Genomic DNA, 14,043 nt, shown 5'->3' with positions numbered 1-14,043 from the left:
AGTGAGCTGAGATCACACCACTGCACTCCAGCCTGGGTGACAGAGTGAGACTCTGTCTCAAAAAATAAATAAATAAATAAATAAATAAAAATAAAAAATAAAAAAATTAAGAGCTGGAAGTCTTAGAGCCATCAGGCAAGAGAAAGAGATAAAAAACATACAAATAGGAAAAGAATAAGTATTTTTCTTCACTGACTATAATAATTCTATACCTAGAAAACACTAGACTCTGCCAAAAGGCTCCTGGAACTGATAAACTTCAATAAAGTTTCGGGACACAAAAGCAATGTACAAAAATCAGTAGCATTTCTATACACCAGTAACATTCAAACTGAGAGCCAAATCAAGAACACAATTTCACTTACAATAGCCACCAAAATATAATAAAATAAAATACCTAGGAATACATCTAACTAAGGAGGTTAAAAGTCTCTACAAGGAGAACAAGAAAACACTGCTGAAAGAAATCACAGATGACACAAATGAAAAAGTATTCCATGCTTATGGATTGGAAGAATCAATATCATAAAAATGGCCATACTAGCCAAAGCAATCTACAAATCCAGTGCTATTCCAATAAAAGGCCAACATCATTTTCCCCAGAATTAGAAAAAACTATCCTAAAACAGTTGGTTCATATGGAACCAAAAAATGAGCCCAAATAGCCAAAGCAATCCTAAGCAAAAAGAACAAAGCCAGAGGCATCACATTATCTGACTTCAAGCTACACTATAAGGCTACAGTAACCAAAACAGCATGGTACTGGCACAAAACCACAAACATAGACTAATGGAACAGAATAGAGAACCTAGAAATAAAGCTGCACACCTGCAGCCATTTGATCTTTGACAAAGTCAACAAAAATAAGCAATAGGGAAAATACTCCCTATTCAATAAGTGGTGCTGGGATATCTGGCTAGCCATATGCAAAAGAATGAAACTGGGCCCTTACTTTTCACCATAGACAAGATGGATTACGTTAAATATATAAACGTAAGACCTCAAATGGTAAGAATCCTAGAAGAAAACCTAGGAAATCTATTCTGGACATCTGCCTTCAGAAAGAATTTGTGACTACATCCTCAAAAGCAATTGTAACAAAAATAAAAATGGACAAGTGGGACCTAAATAAAGAGCTTCCAAGCACAGCAAAATAAACTATCAACAGAGTAAACAGACAATCTACAGAATGGGAGAAAATATTCACAAACACTATGCATCCAAAAAGGTCTAATATGTAGAATCTATAAGAAACTTAATTCAACAAGCAAAAAACAACCCCATTAAAAAGTGGGCAAATTTCATGAACAGACATTTCTCAAAAGAACACATACAAGCAGCCAACAAACATATGAAAAGATGCTCAACGTCACTAATCATCAGAGAAGTGCAAATCAAAACCACAATGAGATACCATCTCACACCAGTCAGAATGACTATCATTAAAAAGGCAAAAATACAGATGCTGGCAAGGCTGCAGAGAAAGGGGAATGCTCATACACTGTTGGGAGGAATGTAAACTAGTCCAGTCACTGTGAAAAGCAGTTTGGAGAGTTCTCAAAGAACTTAAAACAGCACTGCCATTTGACCCAGCAATCCCAACTACTGGGTATACACCCAAAGGAAAATAAACTGTTCTATCAAAAAGACACGTGCATTTGTATGTTCACTGCAGCACCATTCACAACAGCAAAGACATGGAATCAATCTAGGTGCCCATCAATGGTGGATTGGATAAAGAAAATGTGGTACATATACACCATGGAATACTATGCAGCCACAAAAAAGAATAAAATCATGTCCTTTGCAACAACATAGATGCTGCTGGAGGCCATTATCCTAAGTGAATTGACACAGGAACAGAAAACCAAATACCACATGTTCTCACTTATAAGTAGGAGCTAAATATTGGGTACTCATGGACATAAAGATGGCAACAATTGACACTGGGGACCACTAAAAGGAGGAGGGAAAGAGGGGGGCAAAGGCTGAAAATCTATCTGTTACTATGCTCACTACCTGGGTGATGGGATCATTTGTATCTCAAACCTCAGCATCATGCGATATATTGATGTAACAAACCTGCACACATACTCCCTGAATCTAAAATAAAAATTGAATTTAGTACATATGTATGCAGAGAAGGGAACAATAGACACACTGGGGCCTATGTGAGGGTGAAGGGTGGGAGGAGGGTGAGGATTTAGGAGATACACCTAATGCTAAATGACGAGTTAATGGGTGCAGGAAATCAACATGGCACATGGATACATATGTAACAAACCTGCACATTGTGCACATGTACCCTAAAACCCTAAAGTATAATAAAAAAAAAAAAAAAAAAAAAAAAAAAAAACTAGCTACCAGGTATTATGCTGATTACCTGGGTGACAAAATTATCTGTATGCCAAACCCCCATGATAAACAATTTACCCTTGTTAACAAACCTGCACATGTACCCCTTGAGCCTAAAATAAAAGGTGGAAAGAAAAAAACTAAAACAAAAATAAAATAAAATAAAAGTTGAAATTATAAAAATAACAACAACAAAAAAGAAGAGGGGTCAAACATTATAAACAGATACAGAATACTGAAGAAGGAAATAGATTTAGCAATTAAAGCACTGGTGACCATTGCAAAAGTAACTTCCATCAGATTGTCAAGCAGAGTTCAGATCTTCCAGTATAGTGCACATGTTAACACAAAGACAGGGACAATGCTTTCTAGAAGTTTGTGGGTGAAAGGAAGATGACAAGGAGGTGGAACATTATTAGGTTGGGTTGAGGGAGTCCAAGTTTTTTGCAAGCAGAAGGAACCAATAGAGAAAGAGTGAAGATTGAGACAGAGGTTACTGGACAGAACTAGGACACAGAGTTGGCAGGAGAGGATTGGATGAGAAGCACAGGGAAAAGATTAGCTTTGGAGATAGTTGCTAAGGAAGAGAAGCAAGGAGAACATGGGCAGACTTAGAGCTGTGGAGGGGTGAAGCTGAGGATAACATGTTGGATTGCCTCAGTCTTCCCAGCGAAGTGAGATATGAGATCATCTGCTGAGGCTACAATTGAGGGATTAGGAGTAAAAATGATCTAGTGCAGCCTCTGACAGTTATTCACTCTCTGGCTCTGTATTTGAGGAAGACAGGACTTTCTCTAAACTAGCATTTGGAAATCCTCAAAGTAAATGCTCTAGTGATAAGGGCAGAATTGCATTGCTGGTTCCAACAACAATAAAACATTACATACCAAATAGCACAACTTTTCACACCGTATGGGACAGTAAGCCATTTGTTCCGTGGCTTGAACTTTGATCCGCATATCTGAAACACCACCTACTGGTGGCTGCTTCCCTGGAATTTCATTGTAATATTCATGATCTTCTCTCTCCTCGGCATGGCTATCAATATGCACCTCCTCACTGTGAAGGAAAAAAAGAATCCTCAAGAGGCTGGGCAAAAATTCAAATACTGTAAGGGATGCAAGGGGATCAGAACCAAGCAAATCATCCTGAAAAACTTTGCATTTATGTTTTCAGTTTATAGCTGTGCTTAAGTGATGTTAAACATCTGGATAGAAGCAGTCAGATGGTTCAGTTGTTTAGCTTTCTGTAGACAAAATGGGGTAAGCCAATAGAAAGTGCCAAGGGTGATGCTTTTGTGTCTCCTCCAGTGATAAAAATAATGATAATAACAATATATGAACTTCCTAAATGTAAGACATTTTTGTCATAAGATCATAAAAATACAAAGTATTCTTGAGTATCTCCAGCACACTTTGATTGTTCCATTTTGGAAATGTTTTGCCCAGATAAAATTTAAATATTGTTCTTTGGGTTCAGGGCCTGTCCAAGTTTATTAAACCAAGATGAAAAAAAAAAATAAGAGAGGTATGGCCAGCTATCTTGTCTGCACAGATCTGGAGGAGTATATGGGATTAATAAAGAAATATTAGAACCATATGTGGCAAGTGGGTAGATTTATATAAACATGGAATTGTTTTTAAAACTGAAAGAGGGCAAGACAAACAAACAAACAGACTTTTCTCCCAAATTGGAATCAGGGAAAGTTTCCTACTAAAAAAAAAAAAAAAAAAAAGAATAAATCAAGTCTGTTTGGATTGAACTGATTCAGCTGACAATTCACACAGTTTTGTTGGGTTCATTACATGTCAATAAAATGATAGCACTAAGAGAGAAGTGCTATCCTGGGAAAAATTAAGCATCAAGGCCTCCTGGTAACACCCTCTCCTTTGCTACGCCAGACTACACCATAAAAGGAGATCTCCAAACCTAGTATTTGTTGATACACAAAGTGACATACCAGAGGAAAATGCATTTTAAAGTACCCAAGAGTTTTGTTTCTCCGGCATGAATTGTGTGAGCCAGAGGCATCACTGCATTCCACACTTGGTGGAGTCTGACAGGCCTGAAAGGGTTCAGCTTTCATTGCACACTTTCTGTGCCTTAGAACAACCAAAACCTTGGGTCCTGTCGTGTTCCACTCCAACCACAGTTGAGCTGAAGCCTATCTATTTACATTGCAAACCAACTGACAGGAATTCCTACAAGAGACATTTGATTCTTATTTTGCTCTTTGTTCTTGCTGGTGTTTTTTTTTTTTTTTTTTAAACTGATATGCAAAGGATCTGGGGTTGATACAAATCTGAGAAGTTTATTGATGTTTATTATTTTGATTTCAATTAATTAATTCAAAGCTCTTTATAGTGCTACAATAATAGAGATAATCTATTCTTACTTTTAGCGAGAAGGGATCTCTTTTAATCTTGTTGCAAAGCAAGAGGATATAACTGGATAAATATGAATGGAAGGAAAATATTATTTTGTACTGAGACTGTGTCTATTTGTAAGAAAAAATTTACTAATTTTATTAGCTCATTTTAAAATGCCACATTAATGTTATATATACACACACAAATAAATAAATATATACAGATAAACACACACGTATATATATTGCCAAATTATTATAAAACTCTTGACTGACCTTTCACAAGAAGTATTCAAAGAAGGATTTTTCAAGTACTGTTTAAACCGGAGTTCAAAAGCCTGCCCTATGGTACTTATGACGTCTTGGGCCATTCCATTGTGGCATTCCAGTATGTGACAGGCTGCAAGAGGACATACAAAAAATAATATTATAATAAATTTTTAGAAAGAGAAGATTACATAAAATCAAAGTACTTCAAAACCATGAACTGATAATTGAATAAAAGGGAGGAGGACCACAAGCTCTCTGCAGCCATGAAATGGTATAAAGAATACTTCACATTTCACATGAGTCGAAGAGAAGAAACATTCAAATTTTACATCAAAATATATCCAACACTTACAAACTGGGGGCTCAAGGCAGGGATTTGGGGGCCCCATTTTTATAAAAGTACACTGATTTGACTAATAATGTGATGAATGTTTAACTGCTAGCTCTTGAATTCAATATAGATGATGCTTAGGGCACTAATCTACACAGAGGGCGAAGTTTGAGGTTTCATCTTTGTCATCTTTGCATGGCATGTTATGGAAGATTGAAAAAATATGATTTTCCAAATCCCTTCCAAAAGTGGGGAATGAGCTGTTGGTAAAGATAGGGACTTTGGAATACCCCCCGGCCGCCACCCCTTTTGCCTGTCATTGCTATTACAAAGCACTGAAAAGTACAGCAATCCCCATCTTTGAAATCCCACTAAAAAACTGTCTTCAGTAAGCATCAAAATCAGCATTGGATGAAGGTGTCATTACCAGAAGATATGAGAGTTTATATTAGATACTTTTTCTGAGACACAGTTACTGGGAAGGCGCTAGTTTTCACACAAAAATAAACAAGTTGGGGCGCGGGCAGGCATCCGACTATCACAAATGAGTAAGCAAATCTGCTGCTGCCACTGAAAAGAGGAGCTTGTGGTTAGGGACTGCAAATTAATCTCCCTACCACATGTAACATCATTCCTGCCTTGGTTAGAATATGGCCTTGCAAAATGAAGACATAATTGATTGAAGTTTCCTAACGATGACCTAGAAAGAGTCCTAAGGATGGCTCAAAGACAGAGGCAATAAGTCTCATGACGAATTTTTACAAAGGAACATTGGGATAACCAGAAGAATTGAGAGATGAGGAAAAGCCCAATAACAGTTTAATATACACAAGAGTGTTGTAAAAATTGTCAGCTATTTTCTGAGAAAAGGAAAGCAGGGGAGAGGCAATGGGCTTAAAGGAGTGCAAGAAGAATCAGATTAAATACCAGGGAAAGTATCTTGGGTCTCAGCATTTTGAAAACAAACCTGGAACACATTACTAAAAGGGATATCTGAGGAGAGGAAAGACAGCCGTCTTTATGGACTGGTTTAACTGTGCTAACTTGGAAGCATGATTCTATGCTTTCCATCGTCCTGGAAAAAATTCATATTTATTTGAAGTAAAAGGCAATTCATTCACATCTAATAGAATTTGTAGAGCTGACAACAGTAAGTTATAACAGAACCCATAACAGTGTTTCTTCGCCTTATGTTAATAATCATCTCAAGGAATCTCAGATATTCTCATTCCAAAACTAATTTGACTTTTATTTAAAAAGTTTGTCTGAACACGTTTGAAAGGGGTGTGTGTGTGGGGGTGTGTGTGTGTGTGTGTGTGTGTGTCTGTGTGTGTGATGGTGGTGTGGTGGTATTACTAAATCAAACAATGCTAAGGTGTCAAATCTTCATTCTTATAAAGTTGCCCCTTTAAAGTACAAATTGGATCTTGAAATAGACTTAGGAGCTAATTCCAGTTTTGAAACCCAGTTAAGAATATCTATAAATTTATATCTTTCCTACCAAAGGAAAATATTTGGTCTATCTTTAGACTGCCATTTTATATTGTTCCTATATTTTTCTCCACAGTAGCTTTACATAGTGACCAACAGATAGAAAATACTCTAAACATATTTGTTGAATGAATAAATACTGATTTCTCTGAATCATATGAATAGTTCTACCGTATGAAATTGTCTTTGAGTTTTTTGAAGTAAGAATTGCAGTGAGTCCCTGCAATGGGACATGTTCTTATAGCTACTAGGTGATATAAATTATTTCTTTGGTCATTTGTGGAAATAGTCTCCTCCTTGCTAGTCAGGCTTCATATCCTGAGACCTAAAAACTACCCTTGGAGATGTATCCTCCAGTTGAGCCAAGAGAAGCTGTGTTACATTGTAAGAAAAGGTAATTCACTAGTCCCAGATACTTGGGAAGCTTAAAGGAGGGACGAGGGAGGTTCACTTGAGCCCAGGGGTTGCAGACTCTAGTGTACTGTGATCACACCTGTGAATAGCCACTGCACCCCAGCCTAGGCAACATAGCAAGACCCTGTCTCTAAAAAAGAAAGAAAGGAAGAAAGAGAGAGAGAGCTTACATAATATCAAATATGGCTTAAATGATAAAATATCTCCTAACACTAATATGCTAGCAACCTAACCAAATAAATACTTTTTTTAAAAAAAGAAAGGATAATCCTTTTGTTTTTAATCTCATAAATTCCCAGTCCAATTAAAAATGAAGTCAAGGCCAGGTGCGGTGGTTCACGTCTGTAATCCCAGTACTTTGGGAGGCTGAGGCAGGTGGATCACTTCAGGTCAGGAGTTCATGGCCAACATGGTGAAACCCCATCTCTACTAAAAATACAAAAAAATTGGCTGGGCATGGTGGCAGGTGCCTGTAATCCCAGCTACTTGGGAGGCTGAGACAGGAAAATCACTTGAACCTGGGAGGTGGAGGTTGCAGTGGGCCAAGATGGCGCCATTGCACTCCAGTCCGGGCGACAGAGTGAAACTCCATCTCAAAAATAAAAATAATAATAATAAAAATAAAAATGAAGTCAAAACAGAAAGTCATATCAAAATGGAAACAACAATTTTTGCGATTTTATTTTTTCTTAGGATTGACGAGATGTTGAGAGATAAAGATGAGGAAGATAATGAGAGAAGCAGGATACTTAAGCCTAAATAAATAAATAAGAAAAGCTAAATTGTACTTCCAGTGAGGGAGATGAGAGAATAGGATGTTTAAAAGAACTCTGTGAAAAGATTCAGATCTGAGTTCAAGTTCCAATTATGCCACTATTTATGTGACCTTGAACAAGTCACTTTATGGCAAGTTCCTCGTCTGCCAAGACAATGCCCTGAGTCGTCTTTGAAGTCCCTTTTTGTTTTATAGAAATCCTATTCTTCCTATGTCACAGAAGCTCAAAGTCTCTGAGGAACAGGGCGGCATGTGGGTACACAGAAATGAATCAGTCAGACACATCAACCAGCCTCTAACGCTTCTGGCGTACCTCTAGAATGTTTTACTTATCTCAACTTTTCTGATTCTGATGCTTTGAGGTTTGGGTCCTCTTCATAGGCTGATGCTATCAACATAATTTTCTGCTTTTCTTTGGATTAGCCTTTTACTACCATATTACTTTATTTATTATAGAGACAGGTGTCTCACTATGTTTCTCAGACTGGACTTGAACTCCTGGGCTCAAGTGATCCTCTTGCTTCAGCCTCCCAAGTAGCTGGGACCACAGGCATGCCCCAACACACCCAGCTTGAGAAGACTGGACAAAAATAAAAGAACAAACAGTGGTGTCTGTCTCCAGGCAAGATGCAACAGCAGACAAACAGACTGACCCCATGCAGATGTTCTGCCCAGTCTCAACACCTTCAGGGAGCACATGTACTTTTCACCTTTCCATTGTTGCCTCTCATAGACATGTTATGTTGCTCTGTGGAAATGGTCTTTTTTAGGTTGGTCATGGGACAGGATAGAGGTGGGCCTTGAATCACGTATAAATATGCCCATTTCCCAGGATTAGAACCAATTCCAAAAGCTTGGCCAAGAATTGCCCAATTTTCAGCTAAAGGGAAAGAAGAAAGACAAGTAACTATATATAAAAAGAGCCAAGTCACAAAAAAAGAGGGTGCCTTTTCAGGGATATGGTAACTTTGTTACCAAGGCCTGAGCTCGGCTTTCCATGTCTGGAATCAGATGAAAGTCTGGATTTTTTTCATCCCACCTGTAGCAGGATGGGCTAACACTTCCAGCCCTGGGTATCAAGTACTACGCTAAGATTCAAAAGACCCTGAGATACATATTCTTCTGTCTTTTTTATTTGGTTATTGAATTAGGTAGTCATAAACAAGAGGATTACAACTATTATTAAAGGATAACAGACTCTTCTTTACTAGTTTTATATTTGTTTTTAATAAACAGTTTTTTTGTTTTGTTTCTGTCTTTTCCTTTTATACTTAGAAAACTAGAAACTCAAATGTTCAGCTTTTCAGGTCAACCACCAGATGGTGCTATGGGATCAAAGCAGGGAGTCCTCCATACTTAAGGAAGAAACAACCTCAAAGAGGCAAGCCAGTATTCAGTTCATAGCTAACTAATACCACCAAGACAGTCGTACGCATACTTTATAACTATAAACATAAATAAAAATAAGTGGATTAATTTCAGTTGGTTTTGCTGGTTTTGGGTTTTTTTTTTTAAACTTTCTTCAGAGACCCAGAAGCATGGCCTTCCTATAACCAGGTAGTCCAGGCAGTCCAGTCCTCTTCACAGACTAGATTCAGAGAAAATATTAAAACATTCCTGGACTGCCACATATTTGGAGTAAGACAATGTGGATTTCCTTATTTACAGCAATTACAGAAGCAGGGTGTATTAATCATTAACTGAACTCAAAACATTCTTACTGGAACTTACCTTTTCTACAGAAAAGGCCTTTGATAAAATGAAGAGTTCACTCAAGGGTCCTAGTGAAGGGAAAAGTGGAAACTGCCCTGATTTAAATGCACTAATGCTAAAAGCAAATCAAGCAAAAGGAAAAGTCGGAAGCTTTGGGATTGTCAGCATGAAGCCCAGTCTCCTCTGCTCATCTCCACTTCCTGTCAACCATACTCTCCTCCTCATCCCTGCAATCTGGCTCCTGCCTTTATAGGTATACAGAAATTGAGCTTTCCAGAGTGACCAGTGGCCTGTTAATTGCTGAGCAGAATAGCATCTTCCCACCCTCATGCCCCTTAATTCCTTTTCAGTGTGTGACCATCTGAGATGTCTCCTTCAGAAGAAACTTGCTCTTCCCCTCTGTTAGGTAATACTCATTTCTTGATTTCCTCCCATCCCCTGACTACTCCTTAGGCAAGTCACTGTCTCCTGTGGCTTCTCCCACTCCCTGACATCCTTAGCCCTCTTCTTTCTGGGTTCTGCTAAGAAGTTGCAGGTTTTTTTCTGCACCTGCAGGCCTGGCCTGCCTCCCGCCCCTCCCTGCCAGCCCCACCCCCAGCCCCACCCCCAGCCCCAGACCTACTCTCTGGGCTTCTCTTGTCTGCCATTTTCTCCTGGATGAACCAAACTTGCTAGTTAATTTTATAACATCATCTTTCTGATTTCATTATTTTAAAACATTTATTCAAGCGTTTTGGATATTTTTCTTTTTATAAATGTAATAAATATTCACTATAAGAGTTTTAGAAAACAAAAAGGCACCAAGAAGAATAAAAATTACAGGAAATTTCACTATCCAGTGGTTATCTCAATAACCACTAGGAACATTTTGCCATATGTCTTTCCTATCTTTTTATAATGTGTATCTACCCAGAAAAGTCACCTGGGATTATACTATACACAATCTTCATAATGGTTTTTGCATTAACAGCATTGTGAATATTTTTCCCATATAATTACTTATTTTTCTACTACTAGCTTTAATTGCTGCACCATAGTACATTCTATGAGTTTATTTAATTTGCTACTTATGAATACTAAATTAATTTTGTCTTATGATATAAATAATATACAAAAATGATCTATATTGCTTAATCTTTGTATATATCCTAATTATTTCCTCAGAAATAAAACTACTGGTTCAAAGGCATTTACATTTTTAAGATGTTTGATGCAAATGATCAAATTGCTCTTTAAAATGTTTGTATCTAAACTCTTTATCAGCAGTGTTCAAGAGTAACTACTACTCTAAACCACATTTTATCTTTTTTCAATGTTTGAAATTTGGAGATGAAATATGATGTCTAATTATAATTTGTGTGTCTTTGATTGCTAGTGAGGCTAAACTTTTTTATTTTTCAAATGTTTCTTGGTGCCTTGCCATGTTCTTTTGTGTGCTCAGGACATAGAATCTGTCCATCCACTTATTGGCTGGGTAATCTTAGGAAAACCGCCTTATTTTTCTCACCTCCAGTGTTTTCTTCTATTTAAAAAAAGGAATGATATGTTTACATACTCCCTAGGGCTGCTGTGAGGATGAAATGAGATAATGCAGACGGAGTACTGAAAATGCCTGGCAGATAGTAAGCATGCAACAAATGGTAGCCATTTTTCTTTGCCTATTTTTTTACTGGAATATTTGTTTGTTTTTTCTATTTATGAGAATTTCTGTTTCTTTAGTGGCAACACCACTCAACATCACACAGAATAGTAATAATAGCTACCATTTATCGCCTAAGTGCTGTAAGCCAGGTATTGAAACATTTGCATTGCATATGACATCTCATTAAATCCTCAAGAATATCTGATTCCTATTTCTCCATCAATCTAAATATCTAAATAGTCATCAAGTACTATTAGTTCACAAATTTGATCCAAACTGTTCCTTCCTCCTCCAATGCCATTTAGAACATTACACTGCTGCCCAGGACTAATGAGATGTCCTCTAAATTGAACTCTATAATTCCAGGTGGCTTTTCTGCTTTCCAATACCAATTCCACTTTCTTTTTTTTTTTTTTTTTTTTTTTTGTTTGTTTGTTTTGAGACAGAGTCTCGCTCTGTCGCCCAGGCTGGAGTGCAGTGGCGTGATCTCGGCTCACTGCAAGCTCCGCCTCCTGGGTTCACACCATTCTCCTGCCTCAGCCTCCTGAGTAGCTGGGACTACAGGTGCCCACCACCACACCCGGCTAATTTTTTGTATTTTTAGTAGAGACGGAGTTTCACCGTGTTAGCCAGGATGGTCTTGATCTCCTGACCTCGTGATCCGCCCGCCTCGGCCTCCCAAAGTGCTGGGATTACAGGCGTGAGCCACCGTGCCCAGCCTCCAATACCACTTTTAAAGACACAACTGCCAGAAAAATGATCATTTAGTAATTTCAGAATAGCAAAACATAATAATATTTTTAAAGCTCAAAATATTTGATGGCTCCAGTGACTTCCTGGCCAGTATTCAAAGCCCCCCACAAACTGTCTCTGGACTATCTTTTCAGCTGTGGGACCCCTACTTCCACTCTTTCCTTTCTCTGCAACCCCGCCTGTACACGCACATTCGCACACCCTGCAAACACTTGGCTGTAAGCTCTCATTACACTGCTCTTTCACCTGTGTCTTTTTTGACTTACTCCACAAACCCTAAGCATCTGCTGTGTTTTAGGCACTGTTCTCTAGGCATCCCTCTTTCTCTATGCACATCTTAGGGTTTATGTTTCTCCCTCTTACTAAATGATAATACCATGGTGGGATTTTCCTTCCATAATCATTAATAATTATTTGTGTATTCAAAAGCTGTGTCATCACCTCTTTGCGGGTACTGTCAGTCCAAGGGCTCAGGTTGGGGGAAAAGATTTAGCACTAGAGGAGTGTGTGCAAGCAGGAGGTATGTCGAGAACAGTGTCTTCTCACAGAGATTTTTATAGCCAAGCTATATGAGAGAGAACGAGATCAGAAAAGGAGGAAGAAGTGATAGAGACATATTAACTTTTAAAGCCAAGAAAACTACCCTATGTTACTAAGTTATCTTCTTGGACACACCCATTTTCCTATAGGAAAGAAAGATGTAATGAGGCAGGAAAGAAAACTATGCTTTCCATGTGTTATGCAGATGTTATTATTCCCACTTAAAAGATAAGGAAATCAAGGTTTGAGACTGTGAAACAATCTGCCTGACATCATACAGTGAGATGATGAAATAATTGTGATTCCAACCCAGTCTTTCTGACTCCAGCATCAACCTTATTTCCTATACACAGGCTGACGGCTAAAGAACCAAACACCGCATGTTCTCACTCATAGGTGGGAATTGAACAATGAGAACTCATGGACACAGGAAGGGGAACATCACGCTCCGGGGACTGTTGTGGGGTGGGGGGAGGGGGGAGGGACAGCATTAGGAGATACACCTAATGCTAAATGATGAGTTGATGGGTGCAGGAAATCAACATGGCACATGGATACATATGTAACAAACCTGCACATTGTGCACATGTACCCTAAAACCCTAAAGTATAATAAAAAAAAAAAAAAAAGAAAAAACTGAAACCTTGATTTGGACTGTTTCTATCCCTCACCTCCTATCAAGGACCTCGCTCAACAGTTCTCACGAATGCCTTCTCAAAATCCCCATGCCAGGATCCCCAGGGGTCCTCTTCAAGCAGCTCAGCTCTGACGAATGACTCAGGCACCAGAACAGGGGCTTTCAAAGTGAATGTGCTGCATCATAATTTTCTCTGCCTCTCCTGTTTCACTTAAGCAAAGGGAGAGCTTTGCAAGCATGTGGATCCTTCTTGGCCATTACCCTTAGCAACAACATTAATCTTTGAACTCTTCACCATCATTTACTTAAGAGCAACGACATGCCCAGAGATATTCTGTAACTGATGGCAAAGTTACTAAACATCTAGATTTCCTGATGTATTTTTTTCTTCCTTTCACCCCGTCATTTCCATGTTAAGACAAAAAGTGTTGTTGTTCAGAGGCCTTCCCAGAAATAGCAAGCAGTTATTATTTAGGGAAGTTCAGGCAGGGATTAGAAGAAGTTGCCCTTTTCTGGTATCCTTTGTTGCACCCTGTTCCTACATCCCCACTGCCCCATTTACTAGTTCCTGTCTCTCCTGCCCACTCTTTGACCATGATTCATTCTTCTTACTTGGTTTAGACTGGGTCAGTTTTAATGGAGTATTTCGTAGTGTTTATCCTCTGTTCCTTCCTTTTCATATTTTTGCTGCCACATTCTTTTGGCAAACATTTGCTGAGGATCTACTACGTGCCAGGCTCTGTGCCAGCAGCTG

General features: G+C 38.5%; 1 protein-coding gene across 1 annotated transcript in view; it reads right to left on the bottom strand.

Moving 5' to 3' along the window:
* SHC4 (SHC adaptor protein 4) overlaps positions 1–14,043 on the bottom strand; it is a 136,984-nt gene that overhangs the window by 29,345 nt on the left and 93,596 nt on the right. The window contains exons 7-8 of the mRNA XM_055279042.2: positions 5,000–5,123; positions 3,243–3,414 (exon numbers count right to left, since the gene is read on the bottom strand). Of these exons, the coding sequence (XP_055135017.2) occupies positions 3,243–3,414; positions 5,000–5,123 (296 nt within the window). The remainder of the gene's footprint in view (positions 1–3,242; positions 3,415–4,999; positions 5,124–14,043) is intronic.

This window comes from Symphalangus syndactylus, chromosome 5 (genome assembly GCF_028878055.3).
Source record: "Symphalangus syndactylus isolate Jambi chromosome 5, NHGRI_mSymSyn1-v2.1_pri, whole genome shotgun sequence".
Lineage (NCBI taxonomy): Eukaryota > Metazoa > Chordata > Mammalia > Primates > Hylobatidae > Symphalangus > Symphalangus syndactylus.
Note: the sequence above shows the minus strand (reverse complement) of the source record. Positions and strands in the feature narration are given on the sequence as shown.